Raw genomic sequence first — 16386 nt, 5'->3', positions numbered from 1 at the left:
TCATCCTAATTCATTTTCAGAAAGTGTCACATTTTTTTTAAAGGACGATTTATCAATTGTTACCATCATATTAAAGAAAATGAAGGTTTCTTTGCCACCGCTTAATATCAAGCGATATAATTTCTTTCAGATTTCCTAATTTATCGCAAATATTTCCTTGTGCCTTTCTTGAAATTAACATTTTTGGGTGACGATTAGTGAAATTAACGTGGCTCGTGCCTTTACTTTTCCCGGTCAAAGTCGACACTAAGTGTTCCTATTTTTATCGCATTTTTTTCCTGTGCCAGCAATATAACTAGCACTTTTTAGCCTGGGAAAAGTTAAGACATGAGTCATTTAAGTTCCTAAATTGTGACCACACAAATTGGAAACATTGTATAGTTTTTTGGAGCAGTTTCCAGTTGATGCCATAAAAACAAGTTCACAGTGAATAGTTTGGCCAATCACAACAGATGCAGGCAATCACCTGAGCCGATCAGAGCGCAAAGCGAATTAATGCAGCCGGTGAAAAGCGCAGGAAAACACCAACGCTCGAAAAAAAGTTGGTTTTGTTTTCGGCCTCTGATTGGCTGAGAGTGGAGGGAAAATTCTAAACCAATCACCAAGCGTAGTAATACAAAGGCAGAGAAAGCCGAAATTAATTTCGACAATAAATTGAAACTCATAAAGCAGAGATGTCAAGTATTCAAAAGAATGCAGAATTCCATTTGAAATATTGATATAAAGATGACTTAATTCCCTGATCCATTTGTCTTCATTTGATCAATTTAACTTCACAAATCAAGAGCATTGTTTTGGGTTTTAGAAATCAAATTCTGAATTAAAAATTATCCGATGAAGGTGAGAGTATCCCTTGGAAATCTGTATACAGAATGGTCATTCTCTTATATCGATACATCAGCATGTACTGCACAATCTCCTTAAGATCTTAAAAACATGTTTAAAGCGGCTTTTTTTATAACAAGCGGATCGTATGAGCATGACAGCTGTGTAAAAAACGATAATAACTCGGCCATGTTCGGAAAATTCCGAGTGATCCTTCGTATAGGAGTCGAACCTCGAACTAGTGATCGGAAGGCCGTAGGTTCCGGCGACTCCTACGAAGGAGCACTCGGGTTCTTTCCAATTACCCCCGAGTATCTTATCAAGAAATGACTTTTCGGCTGCTAAGAAAGTTAACACCAACGGCAAGATTGCTAACATTTTGCCTCACCTGAAAGCTGTCTTGATCAAACATGCACAGATGAAGGTATTCGTTCAGTTGTACTTTGCGCTTCTCCCAAAGCAAGCCCAATTGACGGTGATGCTCGTGAACCTCGAGATAGATATCCATCACATGAGAACCAGCCTCTTCGGAATATTCCGGATTTTTAGTAAACTGCTTTTCCACCAGCAACGGAGACTTCTGAATTTCAGCCAACAGAGCCTTGCTGTCGCCACTGACGGTCTCAAAAGCGCTTTCAATTTCTTGCCATAAATCATTCAAGTCTGATAACATGCCCTCCACAGCTGTCACTTCCTTGATTTGTAAATATCCATTGTTTTGCATTCTTTCTTGCCATAGTTTGACATTGTGAACGAACTATGAATATAAGAGAAGAACAGCTTTTGTTAATGTGTGAATCGGGGCTTACTTGACTCAAGATGACTCCGCTCAGGTTGTCGAAACGGCAGTCAATAGGCAGTTTCAGCAACCACGACAGTGCTCTAGCAACGACAAAGCCAGAATGACATTGCTTAAGGAAGAAAAAATAATCCTGCTGTACGTGCAGCACTCATCTCAGTGCATTTTCTGCCGCAGTCCACAAAACAGAGTTTAGGGAGTTTAAGAAACGACACGACACGACAACGCCAAAAAGCGGTAATATTATTGGCTAAAAGAATCAAAAAGATCGTGCTGCACGTGCGGCACGCATTTTTTAATATTTCTCTCTCGCACTCGTCAAAACTACTACGTGAAATTACCAAATTTGAGGTTTTGACGAAAACGTGGACAAACAACAGTGAATCTTTCAATCTCGCTCTTTACTTCAAATCCGTCCGTACCAATCCAGTTGTAGGACACATCGCGCATATTGTATAATATAAACAAGGTTGAATAATCCCGAAATACTTAGAATAGCTCAAACGTATATTTTGAAGTGACGCTTTCGTCCCCGTAGCCGTCGTGGTTTCTTAAACTCCCTTTTAAGCAAAGACGACGGCTACGGCAACCAAAACGAAAACGAAAACGTCAGGTCAAAATTTAACTTAGCGTTATCGCAAGTATTTCGCGATTATTCCGTCTTGTTCACCTTGAACAATACAGGCGAACTATCCTGTAACTGAATGGGTACGAGAGGTTTTAAAGTCACAACAGAAAATGACTGTTTCATTGGCCGTATTTATACTAGAGGACGTCTAAGACGTCCAGACGTATTAAACATCTGGCCGTAAGTGCGACTAATATAAATACGGGACGCACTTAACTTCGACGGCTAGAAATCAAATTCTCAATTTTCTTCAAAAGATACTAAGATTTAATCACCAAAGGGACTGTGTGCACTTTATTGCTAAGAGCGTCCCAGTTTAGTGCGTCTCGTCTTTATACAAGACGGCTCAGACGTCTGAGACGACTAAGACGTCTGTTAAGTGCGTCGTTTAGACGCAATTAACTCGAGACGTTTAATTCGTCTGACGTTTAATGCGTCCACCTTATTTCCCGTATTTATACTAGTCGTCTAAGACGTCTCAGATGTCTTAGACGTCTGAGACGTCTTAGACGTCATCTAGTATAAATACGGCCATTGTTATATGCTCACGTTGTGGTCAAAACCTAAAATATGGGGATTTCACGTTGTTGTTTTGTGGAGTACGGCAGAGAAATGCACGGAAATTCGTGTTGCACGTGCAGCACGAGTCTTTTTTCTTTTTTAACCAATAATATTCTTGCTTCGTGACGTCCCCGTAGCCGCAGCCCGTCGTCTTTGCTTAAACTCCCTAACAACGTGAAATCACCAAATTTCAGGTTTTGACGAAAACGTGGGCATGCAACAGGAAATCGTTCACTTTTTATCTTCACTTCGCGTTCCTATAAATTCAGCTACATGATAGTTCACCCCTATTGTTCAAGGAGAACAAGATGGAATAATCGCGAAAAACTTACTTACGATAGCACTAAGTTATATTAGGGAGCTTAAGCACGCGACGTTTTTGAGCCGCGGACGGCAATCGGAAATGAACAATTCGCAAGCCAGTACAGCAGTGTCTCCCACATTTTTAACCTAATCATCTCTAATGGATGAAAGATACACAGCAATATAAAGGTGGTAGTGAAAAGACAAGTTAAAATGGAAAACAGTTGCCGTCCGCGGCTCAAAAACGTCGCACGCTTAAACTCCCTATTTTGAAGTGACGCCATAAAACAATAATATGATTGGTTAAAAGAGGAAAAAAGAATCGTGCTGCACGTGCAGCACGCATTTTATTGCCATACTCTGCATGACAACAACATGAAATCACCAAATTTGAGATTTTAAGGACAACGTGAGCGTACAAATGCGAATCTTTCATTCTATATTTTTACTCTAAAACCGGTCTTATAAATTCAATTGTAGGAAAATTTCGCTCACATTGTACGGAGTGAACAAGATGAAATAACCGCGAGAGACTTAGGATTGTGCAAAGTTACATTTTGAAGTGAAGTTTTCGTCGCCGTCTTCGTAGATCTTAAAGCCGCGGCCACACGCGACACATTCAAATTTTGTCGCGTCACCTGCGCGCGAGGGTGGCTACTCTTGTGACAAATTGAAGCCCTTGAGTCGCATACTTCAAGAGACCTGGGCACTATAAACAAACATTCCTCCTTTAATTTCATTGGCTAAATACTCTTTAGGGTGGCTACACGGGCAACTATCTCTGCGATTTTGTCTGGCGACTTTATTCTTGCGAATTTTTCACGTGTCGCGTCGCCAGTTCAAGGGTTGTTACACGTGTGATTTTCATTGCGCGCTGGCGACGCGACAAAATTTCTGCGCGAGCAGAAAGTCACTCGTGTAGCCCAGTTATATTTTGGCGCGACGTTGGTGTTGACATTGCACTTGTCCTTGCTTATAACTTCCTGTTGTTTTGAAAAGCCCTCGCTCTCCCCTCTCCACACTAAACCTAAAGCGTCTGCAAAACGATGCGTTTTTAAAAACTTCCACTTTTGAAATTCTGAAATCTTGAAAAAAGTCGGCTCGACGTTTTTCAAGTTTATGGCAAATCGCCTGGAGAAGGTCGTTTTTGCTCAGAATCAACTTGTTTGTGATGTAACGATAATTTTATCAGTAAAGAAATTCCTCATTACCACTTTCGAGCTTTTAAACTCGTGATTAACTAAAGATTACTCATAAACACCCTACAATACCGTGACATAGCCCCTTTAAATTACAGCTTAAACATTATCCGTTAATGATAATCTCGTACCTCCTCACTATGTTTATGATAAGCAAGAGAGCGTGCTAACAAACAACTTCTCTGGCTGATGTTCATGTCAAATGACTTCCACTCGCGATTCACAGCCTGGGCTAAAGCTTCAATTCTATCAGACTCATAGTGTACAGCTTCACTCAATTTATCAGCCACTTCTAGCACTCGGCTGATATTGGTGTAAACACTCTGAAACAACAATAATAAAAGAATTTGATTTCCTGACAAAAGTTTTTTTTCCATGAAATAAAATATTTGGTACCTTGGCCCAGGCGCCAAAGGGAACAAATAAAAAAGCAAAGATCTCATGATGGTAATAATACAATGATAATCATCATCAGAATCACAACTGAGCGGTTGTCAATTTGGTGTCGAAAGTAATTGCTTTTGCATTACTTCACTCAGTGATTGGTTCAAAGTTCTCACGCCACTTTTTCAACCAATCAAAAGTGAAGCCAAACCAATCGTGGCTTATGCGTGCACATTTTCCGGGCTTTGTGTCGGCTACGTGTAATTACTTCGAGTTTTGATTGGTTTACTCGATTGTCTCCGTTCTTTTTGATTGGCCAAAGTAATCACTAATTAGCTCTACTCCTACACTGTGAATGGTTATTCATTCCAAATGATAAATAATCTTAACAGCTAAAATATTGTACACATGGCACTGGCCACTGGCCAGTTGAAATGAATGATATTTAACTTGTGGGAAATTGATTGGAAATTACTCCATTCCCTAACAAGTTAAGTCGAATAAAAATTACGATTTTCTTCATAGTTTTCTGTAGAAACAAATGCCAAACAATTTTATATCTAATTCTGAAAATACATGAAAATAAATTTCTTTTTAATTTTTTGTAGGTACACAGACAAAACTACTAATACATTCAAATAAACCTCAATGATTTATGCTGCTAAAAAGTGAAAAAAATCATTTACAGTACTATAATAGCCTCAATATTATTTTGGCGTTTTTGTCCTTACAGCATGCAGAAAGGGTTAACTAAACCGAGCTTAAAGAGTTTGTTCTTCAAACCTTTCTATAATGCACAAGAAAGGCACTCCACCCTTGCCTGCTATCACTATTATTATTGTTATTGCGCATACGTTCTGCGCATCTCGAGAAACTCGGGTTTCCTACGGGTGATGCTTTAATACTAATACAGGGATATTTTTGCTCGGTTTAAAACTATGCGCAGAAAGCAGAACGTAGCAAGTGCTCTTGGTATCCAAAAAGAAAATTAGGGGTAACCATGTATTTTTCAGAGATCATCAAGTTTCAATTTGGAAACGAACGCAATACATTGCCTTGTATTTTTAAAGCTTTTTACAAATATTGTTGACTAATTATCTTTCAAAAATGCGTGGTCACCCCCAATTTTCTTTTTGGATTTCAATAACGCTTGTTAAGATCTGCTTTTCTCGCATATTCACAAACTACGTACAACTACCTTTGAATTAGAAGGCACTGTCCTTAATAGAAGGCAAAGTTTTATAACAAGGACATCCTTATAAAGAAGTTCATTAAATCAAGGTACTACCGTACTTGCTCCTTAAAAATGTTTCTGTTTTGCTACAGGTAAAAGTGTATTCTGTACCTACAGCCTAGTTCTTGCGAACAAAGAGTACCCATGATCCCGCAAATTTTAATTTTGTTCCAAGATAATGCCAAGGAAAGCCAGATTAAAAACCCGGAAAGATTAGCTCGTGTCATCTTTCAACTAATTATGAGTAATGTGGATTTTCATTTGAATTAATTATTATGTCAACCTTTTAAGAAATTCATCGACTCACCCCATGTCACTGAGACCACGTTTGTATTATAAAGTGCCCGTTTAGGCTAAGACAGGTATTAATTTTTATATTTTGCTGAAATAACCTTATTAGTTCCTAGCAATTAACTTGATCTACAAACTATTCCGAAACCACAGGCTTCAACTTTCACTTCTTAAAATGGCAGATTAGCTTGCGTCCACTTCAACTAAAGATTAAAGTAATGGAAGAAAGGAAAGACTACACGAGATCAAAATCTGTGTATAATTTCACATTCATTAACAAATCAAACTTTTTGTATTTTTGTCGGAAGACTGTCTAAAAATTACTTTTTTTCTGTTGTGGTTTGAAATACAAAAAGAATGAAAATTCATTTTGTAGGTTGGATACCATAGCAAAGGAAAAATCCAAACTAGTAACAAAAAAAATATTATTCGAAGTCCAAGGTAGGCTACTTAACTTAAAATTCAGGAAATCACAGGAAGGGAAGATCAAAATAAAAGCCTGCATTTGCATTTTTTATCACTATTGCACAAAAGTTAAGTATCTGCAATTTGAAACATTGTCATGAAGCAATGTCAACTAATGATTTTTTTACCCCTTAATTTTAAATACTTATATGCAGTACTACTGTCAATGAATTAAGAGCAAATTCTGAGAAGCTGGTTAGTTCACTCAAAAAGATTCCAATGACATTTAAACTGGTCCTTATTTATTCTGATGCCAAAAATAAACTTTAAGTGCTTAACTTCCATTTTGCCATATTAGTGGCATTTCATCAAAATTCTGCCTGAAACACATTGGCCCATGATTATTTTCCTTACTCAAAATTATAGAAATTAGATAAAGCATTTTCCCTGTTTTGTACAATGTGTTAGCCAATAGTAAAATGACAAAGTCATGAAGCATTTCTGATCACATTGTCAACTAGGATGTTGCTAAGAAATAAAGAATACTTAAAATAAAAGGCAAGTGTATGATAAATTTCTAAAATGAAACGAAAGTACATAAGTGTAGTCAGGGATGTCTTGAGGCACCGAGGGGACGTGGGATTTGTTTACCAAAGGTGAAGATGTGGGAATAAGACTTAATGCATCCATGAGGGCTCAAACCAAAAAGGCTGAGGTACAATGTTTATAATAAGAGTGCAGGAGTGCAGGGATGGCGCAGTGGTGAGAGCACTCGCCTCCCACCAATGTGGCCAGGGTTTGATTCCCAGACTTGGCGTCATATGTGGGTTGAGTTTGTTGGTTCTCTACTCTGCACCGAGAGGTTTTCTCCGGGTACTCCGGTTTCCCCTCTCGTCAAAAACCCAAATTTGATTTGATTTGCGTTAACTTGTTAATTTCAATTTACATTGTCCCCAATTAGTGCTCTATGGCTTTAGAAGATTAGACACTTAAATGAAGTCCCTTTTCTTTCCTTTATAAGAGCTTATTTGAATGTGTGAGCAATACACTACATGAGAATGCTGGTAAAACTGTATGGCACAAACAATGACAATTCTGATGCAGACACCGGTTTGAGATAATTCATATAATGAAACTAAAAATGTTAATGTAAATGCATTGTTTATAGTGGAAGTACACTTAGCTATCAAGCTAGTTTACAGGCACCCCACTTTTTTTAAATACCCGTAATCTAAAGGAAACAATTCAAACTTAACAGAAACATGATTAAGAATCCCAACTGGCAGGAGGCAGCCAGTTAGCTATTTACAAAGTGTGGTGGAGTTGAATCCGGGACAACCGGAGACAAATCCAAACCAGAGGTTAGATCAGGATTTGAACCTGGGGCAACCACATGCAAACCCAACACCCTAACCACTGGACCAAGCTGCCTCCTGCCAATACAAAACACTTTTCTAAGTGCAAGATCATTGATATCAATGGAACAACTGCAGTAATAACAAAGCATGACAAGAATTCAGCCTTGAACTGGATTCAACAGCCATGACTTTGCAAATGAGCTGCAAATTGATTTAACACCAAGCTCTTTTAGTTGTACTGCATACCCGCATACACGGTGAAAGTCATTCATATACAGAAATGCACCGAGTTAGATGCAAGCCCAATCTTGACAAGTGTACCTTAAAGTCCAAGTATTTCATACCCATTTCCAACAATAAAGTAAGGATAAAGGTTAGGTAGCTCTCTTGGTTAAAAAAGAAGAGGCGAATGAATTGACAGGGGAGAATATGTGCCCTTGGTTTTCAATAATTTTGTTGTTAGCTATTGTTTCAGAAGATTTCACTTCTGCAGATTTCCCATAGCAGATTAATTCTCGTCCCGGCCAGAGTCTGCTATTCTTTTCTTTTTCACCAAGGACACGGACTCTGGCCACAGCCAAAGAAGGAAGTCAATGAATTACGGACTTCCAGCTCTTCTCTACATTCTCAGCAATATGAAACAATAATGGTTGTCACGAGTACATTATACCATTACTGCAACTGCTTATAGTTTTGACTGTGACCAGTAAGTGTTCTTGGTGCTGACCAAAAGAAAACCAGACTCTAGGGAAGAGATTGAAGCATATTCAACTCCTGTCTGACCAATGGTCAATGTCTTTGAATGCATGTGGAGAAAGTGCCAATTGTTCAACTTCCAAGGACTATAAACCCAAAGCAATACACCATTGTCAAAGAACAAGGTGCAGAGTTGACTCCCACACTCTTCAGCAAAATGTCGCCAGCTTGAAATGAAATCTCAAAAAGGCTTACAGTGTAGGAGGCCAAATGCATGGTACACCATGCAGATGTGACTTGAACTCTAACAAAACAAAGGACTTCAAGTTTACTTTGAACTTTCTCTTTGATGTTTTCCAGTTCAAAGGCCACTAATTTTTATGTCATTTCCTAATTAGAGAATACAACTTTTACCTGCACTGAAAACACAGTCATTACAAGTTTCTAGTAAAATACCGGTAATAATAATAATAGTATTATTATTATTATGCATCTAATCTTAGGTTTAAACGTTTTTCTTACAGTCTTATCTTAGTTTCTCCCTTAAAATAATCCCCCAAAGAAATGATACCTATACGTAATAAGAAAGTTGAATAAGAAAAATTAATAATGGAAAAATTATTAACAGAAATGAAAAATGAAGAAATTGTTGACAACAAAATTAACATTATTAAATGGCGGATGATAAATTTGCTTAGTTATCAATTGAAAGACTGCAAAGCCAAAACAACATTACAAAAAAATGTGAAGGGGAATCCTTGAAGACAACAAGGTAACACTTGACTATGCAAAGACTTGTATAACTGATGATGGATGCCAAAACTTTCACAAGTGAAGAAAAGAAAACTTATACACTACCCTGTAGTTGCATGATTAAAAATGTACACCTGGCCAAGTCTCAATCTAATGGATAATTTAATAATTATTATTATTTGTTTTGATAAAATGTGTTTGATGAAAAGTGGTTTATCTGCAGAATAGCGATATTTGTCTGTCTAAGAAAACAGAAATCCGGATTAGGAAATGGGGTTAATACATGTAATGTTAATGTTGTTGTAAACTTATCACAGCAGAATAAACACAACAACACACTTTTTGGTGCAAAGAAATCTCTATGTTCATACAACATTCAATTACTGGGATGTACTGTAGGCCTTGCGTTTTCAAATGTGTACAAGACAATGATATGTAGACTCAACAGAATCTCATTTAGACAATTAAAAATGTTTGAAATGTGTTTCCAATAAAAAGTAGTGACATCCCAACTTACCACAGTTCACATGACAAAAATATATGAGACATTGGAACTATTTTTCCAGTAGCTTAAGCAGACAGTAAATTAATGTATCATTTACCGAGAATATGCCCTTATGCAGCAGAGCTAGAAAACTATTATTTATCACTGAGGTACAATAAATGTTTTGAATAAATTGTGTTGCTAACCAGCTGGGAAACAAATAATGCAATCATGGTCAACATTTGTGAAATTACAATGTTTCACTATTCCAACCCCCAGAAACAAAAGGGTATGCATGACAATAACATGACAATAAATCTCTGGCATCTGTTGTTTTTTTTTTGTTTTGGTTTTTTCATTTATATTCTAGTCTGCAAAATTGCACTTCACTTTGTTTCCTTTTACTTAAAACACAGACAATGTTATTCAGTAAAAGGGATGATATTTCATTTTAGATAAATTTGCTGTTAAACTATAATAATTCGTTTTCTGGTCTGCACTTTTTTAAAGACTTCAAGAGAGATTGAAAGAACATCATTAAGAATTAAAATCAATCAGACATTTACCTGTTAATTCATTTCTTTAAAAAGAATAAGATATTGACATCAACTTCAAGGTGAATGAGGGATTGAATTAAATCAGAAAGCAATTTCAATAATTGTCACATGAAAACCTGCACAAGCAAATGTGCAAAAATCTTTTCAGGTGTTAATCACAAGAACATTTGGTGCAATCAGTCTCAAAGAAAATAGTTAAGTCCAGGGCTAGAAACCTTCATATGTTTAAGTCATTAAGTTTGCAGTATTTCATTGCTATTTTTTGCTTAGAATGTCTAGCCTTCCCACTACATATATAAAAAGGCTTTCTTTCAAAGATTTTAGCTTAGACATTTGTGATCTTCTCTTGTGCATTTGATACGAGAAGAGCTAATACAAGGCAATAACGATTTCAGGAGTCTGTTCTGTGTAAATATGACAGCATACGTGTTGGAGAAAAGCCTCATGACCTGACTTCCCTTTTGGCTTGTAAACTCCTGTCAGCAAATGGCCTAGAAGCTCTACATTTTCTATTGTTAAGGAACTTTTAAACTCCATTACATCCTGTGTTCTGAAAGCTTTTTGACATTTCATTATCATGATCCATCCATCCTCTGACATCCATTAGCTCTTAACAAAACTAAAAAAATTAAAACTAAAATGGAGAAGGATTGATATGAAAATTAAATTTAAAACAATCAACAGCAGTGACTGGTCCACAAGAAAGATCCACACAAGTACACTTTGACATTTACATCGTTTGCATGATGAGGACTCAAAAAATGCAGTACCTCTGACATGTTAAAAGGGAAACGTTATTGCAGTTCTTTGCTGAGTGGGTTAGCTTCAAATGAAATGGCCACCAAAATGGCTAAGTTGCGAGGAGAAAACACTAGGAATAATAACTTAAATTAAAGACTGTTGACGCGTGAAGTCAACAATAACTTTGATCTCCAATGTTGAAAAGTTAGCTTTGAACCTCAACTGTTCTCCTCAAGACCAAAATTGTCTAATCCACTCATGACAAATAACTCTCTTTTCCTTACTTTAATATCAAGCATTTTTTCCCTTTGAAGAAAGTGGTAGCCTAAAAATCTATGCATGGCTACATGTTAACTTTCTAAAATGAAAAAAATAGGAATAATGTTCTTTCCGATCAAAGTGCTCTGAAGTCCATCAAAATAAAGTCATTGCTTATATGCATGTAGAATTTTACCTTTTAAATTAACACAACCATATGTACATTGTTGAAAAGTAAGAGATTTATCTTTCGATGGTGACTTTGGGATACTCGATGTTGTATGTGCAGCAACCGAACCAAATAAAGTTAAGCTACAGGATGGAACGACCAACGACCACAAGAGGCCCAGCCTTTATTCCAATGCGCATGCATGCTCTAACAACCGACAACCTGTGTATATGCCAACACTCGGAGAAAATTTGTCCTGCTTTACAGAAATCAAACCTACGACTTTAGCTTTCAATTACTACCACCAAGCTATAAGGGGACTCATTCACCAGGGTTAATGCACCTACTAATGTTAAGCCCAAGAGAGGGAGGGGCAGGCTAATTGCGGGAATTTTATTGTGAGGTCTGTCCCCAGGATAGGGATTTTGATCATACGTGATGTTCCCAGGGAAGGGATTTTGACCAATTATTTTCTCCCAGGGGTGGGGAATTTGAATTTTTTTTTAAAGAAAATGTCAAAATACCCACCCTCGGGCTTAACATTGATAGGTGCATAACATATAACATCCATTTCAGTACAATTGTGTTTTTGAAAACGTTTAACAGAAATGCAAATTACAGTATAGTCATTGAAGGATATAACGCACAATCAAAATCCTTCCATACTTTTCTGCAAAAGGTTACAATTTTTTTTTTAATTACATCATTTTGTGAGGACACAATGACATGTGGTTTGAATGTCTCATTTTCTCCACCTTCACTACAAATGTATGAGCGACTTGATTGGGCAGAATTAATTCCATCATGTAATACTTGACACCAACAAGATTTCACTTCAAGAGCATTTATGGACTCTACAAGGTTTTCTATGCGCATAAACGAAAAAACAAAAACAAACAAAGAAAGAAAAAAGTGAACCAGAAAATTAACATATTTCAAATAAAAAGACTAGCTTTCTCACAAAAAGTATTTATGATTTCACTCAAAAATAACTTTCATTAATTAAGTCAGTAACGTACTTTAATTATACTAAGATAACTGTTCTAAATTCAGACTCACCCTGGGGCTGAAATTATTTTTCACACTGCTGGCAACTTTAGATTATTGTCAACACCAAGGAAAATTTTACTCTATGCCTTAAGCTTAAGTTTTCCCTTTCATTAACTTGTGCCCAAATCCCCAGCACTAACCAATGCCTCTTCGAGACAAGGATTCCACTGTAATTTTGGATAAAAATGATGCAAAATTTGAAAACAAATTTACGATAATATTAATATTGATTTATCAACATTTTTCTCTAGAACAGAGGCACATGACAACAGTAGAAATTAAATTTGTTGAAAACTGCACACGGAATTTGAGGCATTTGGAGGAAAGCTAAAATCAAAACCCAGCCTCAGCTGTTACCTCATTTTCAAATAGTAATACAACAGGAAGAGTAGAAAGCTAAAAATGGCTCTCTATCATAATATTTTGATTTCACAAGTCACAAAAACCTCTACTTAGAATTTCTTCTTTTTCTTTCATGCTTTTGAGTCTTGGGATGCCCAGTCAACTGAAAGTTCTACAGTACTGAGTAGTACTGTCCTGTGGTGCTGCTTATGCAATACAAAGTGGTAAAAAAATATACAGTCCCTAAATGAAGTCATTAAATTAATTACAGAAATCATTTGAAGACTATTCTCTTAAAATATTGTCCTCAATGCCAGGGGGAAAATCCTGTTATCTTACACAAACTAAAAAAAATTATTTGACAAATATAAAAACAGATACAGAAGAAACAAAATTAAAAGCTAAACTCTATCGTGAAGGAATGAAAGCAGTCAGACATAAGGAAAACTCAAGTTAAAATTCGAAAAAGTATAATATGAGCTCACCTTTTCTGGCTAATTATGTAATGAAAACCAGGAAAAAAGACATGATCTGATGATCTTGTATTATTATTATTATTATTATTATTATTATTATTATTATTATTATTATTATATTATTCAAGTAAAACTATGACCTCCGCAGTTATGAACGCAATTTTTACAATTGCGTAGAGAAGCCTGAAAATTTCAGGACTTCAACAGGGTTTGAACCCGTGACCTCGCGATTCTGGTGCGACGCTCTAACCAACTGAGCTATGAAGCCACTGACGTTGGGAGCTGGTCATTTGTGGGTTCTAATGGTCCCGTGAGGAATGAATCAATGATGAAATGGTACGTATATGAAATGATTCATTTCATATACCATTTCATCATCATCATCATCATCATCATCATCATCATCATCATTATTATTATTATTATTATTAGTTTACTTTTAAAGAAATAAAGCCACATACATGTACACTTTATGGTAAAAAATTAAGTTACTAATAAAATAACTGTATGGAATAAAACCATAACATGACAGGAACACAAAAATCTGGCTGGTGTCACCATAAAGTTGACAAATTTGAAACACAAATAGGCCAAAGTCACTAATGGGACATATAGTCTGGCCTCTTGTCGCAACAAAAATTTTATCGTACTATTTTCAATAGCAACAGTTAGAAATAAAGGTGATAAAATTAAAGCGATTGAAAATGCATTGCAGTTGAAGATGATACCTTTTTAACATCAAAAAATTTCAATGTAACTTTTTACTTTGTGTCTCACTATTCCTTGGTAACTTCCGATTCATTTTCAACACAAGCCAGTTTGCATAGTCAATGAAAATAGATTTCAGTGTTTTGAAACGTAGAGTATTTTGCCTTAACCTCAGAAATTTTATGCTTGTCAAATCACCACATGAAATAGGTTGAAGTAAAACTTGGAAATAGCTTTTGCATCAACAAAGAAAATTTAAAATGACATCGAAAATATGACCTTTCTGATGCATTTCAAAGGTAAAATAATAGTAATCATAAAGCAGACATATTCTACAAGCAGTTGTCAATAAAAAAATACTGCCAAAGAACAATAAAATCACTTACCAGACTGCGTACCAAAATCAAACCATATTATAACAACATGTAGAATATCTGAAAAGCTAAAAACATGCTTTGACAAAAATAGGAAGAAGTTGCTTTGGGGAAAAATCTAAATGAAATAGATTTTTTTTCCAGACTACATAAAATGCAATCACCTGAATCTAAATGACATACCCATAGCATGTCCAATTAAATCTTCCACTCCATGGCAGCCAATTAAACAGAAAACCAAAGTTTGGGGGCATGTTTACATTACACAACCAATTAACTTCATGTTCATTTAGATTGTTGAACAACTAAAGTAAAGGTCACCAACTTTTGAAACATATCATCTTCCTTATAAAGATTTTTATAAAGCTACATGTTTACTGTCAAACAAAAATATCAGTTTTCGGCTCCATTGCTTGCATAATCTTATCCAAACAAAACACAACAAATGCACTGTACAAGGGGACAGGTGTAAATTTCTTGCAACATCATGACCTCTGTGTATAAATTATTATCAGCAGAATGATTCAAACCATTACTGTCATCTCAGTCACAAAGTGTATTTCAATACTGTGCACTGAAAAAAGGGACACTTTTCATTAGTTGTCAGACTGTCTGACCAAAACCATAAATAAGGAATTTTTTCCTTTCTTTTCTTTTTTTCAGAAAATTCATTGCCAGCACTGATCTGAATCTATATGTGCAGATATTCGACTTCAAAATCTTGAAATCAAGGCGAACCAAATAGTTTTTAAAGCTAATGAAAAAAGGGTTTAAAAAAATTGATGTTGACCCAATTTTGTAAAATGTCATATATGCAGCCTACCAAGGTGTATTATCTGTGGTAGATGAAGACATGCAATACCGGATGAAATGGTCTCAATTTTCCTGAAATTATGAAGCCAGCTTTTGCAGTGAGTATATATACCAAATCGATAACAACTACCTGAAATTTTCAATGAAAAATAACACATTGCCCAGGATACATTTACTGGTAACATTAAACAAAAAATCACTTTTAATTAATTCAAGTGAAAATTACTTATCCAGAAAAAGCTTTGCTTCTTCATGCTATTTCACAATAAAAGTACTTCCCAATAACTTTATCAATGATATGCAAGGCATGACTGTTTGATTCAAACCATAAAATTATATGGTTTGCAAGTTAAGCTAAAAATAATAATAATAATAATAATAATAACAACAGTTTGCTTTACCATGTGACAATAGGGCCTTTCCTTCTGTCAGCTTAGAGCAAAATTGACAGTTTTAAATTGTCCAAATCTGCATTCCATTTAACTGGCTAAAAATAAAGTCATCTATACAGCACATTTAACTTTTGTGATAGAAGCTTTGTTTTATGCAAGATGCCACAAGCTCACAAAGTTGCCAATGGCAATAAGAAATAAGAAACAAACTGACAATTCAAACCTCGCAAGTGACCAAAGCCATGTAATAATTTTTGTTACTCAGAATGCTTAGCTTAATTAATTTTAATTATTAAAATCGTGGAAGTGTCATGAATTCACTTGATAACCTAAGATAAGTTAGCCACAAGTCCATAGATTTCAAATTTACATAGGAGTATTGAGCTTTTCATAATGTAAAAATTATTGTTCAGGTGTTTAGCCAAGTAACTTGAGTGTTTTTCTGTGCCTTGGGGGTTACAGCAAATGAGGCCAAGGTCTTTTCAGTATACATTTTGAAGACAGATTTTTCCCTTTAAATTAGCAAATAAAAAAAGAGAAACACTTCTTGATCAAGAAGTCTGTGCTATTACATTCAGAGACATGA

The 16386-nt window shown here is 35.8% G+C and overlaps 1 protein-coding gene and 1 long non-coding RNA gene across 19 annotated transcripts in view; one reads left to right on the top strand and one right to left on the bottom strand.

Annotated features, from left to right (window-relative positions):
• The window catches only part of LOC138049335 (kalirin-like), a 170252-nt gene that overhangs the window by 94490 nt on the left and 59376 nt on the right, over positions 1–16386 (bottom strand). For all 18 annotated transcript variants that reach the window (XM_068895570.1, XM_068895571.1, XM_068895569.1 and 15 more), the window contains 2 exons: positions 4447–4638; positions 1214–1582 (listed from right to left, as the gene is read on the bottom strand). In XM_068895570.1, the coding sequence (XP_068751671.1) occupies positions 1214–1582; positions 4447–4638 (561 nt within the window). The remainder of the gene's footprint in view (positions 1–1213; positions 1583–4446; positions 4639–16386) is intronic.
• The window catches only part of LOC138049341 (uncharacterized), a 53366-nt gene that overhangs the window by 12080 nt on the left and 24900 nt on the right, over positions 1–16386 (top strand). The window lies entirely within an intron of this gene.

Source organism: Montipora capricornis, chromosome 5 (assembly GCF_036669925.1).
Source record: "Montipora capricornis isolate CH-2021 chromosome 5, ASM3666992v2, whole genome shotgun sequence".
Taxonomy (NCBI): Eukaryota; Metazoa; Cnidaria; class Anthozoa; order Scleractinia; family Acroporidae; genus Montipora; species Montipora capricornis.
Note: the sequence above shows the minus strand (reverse complement) of the source record. Positions and strands in the feature narration are given on the sequence as shown.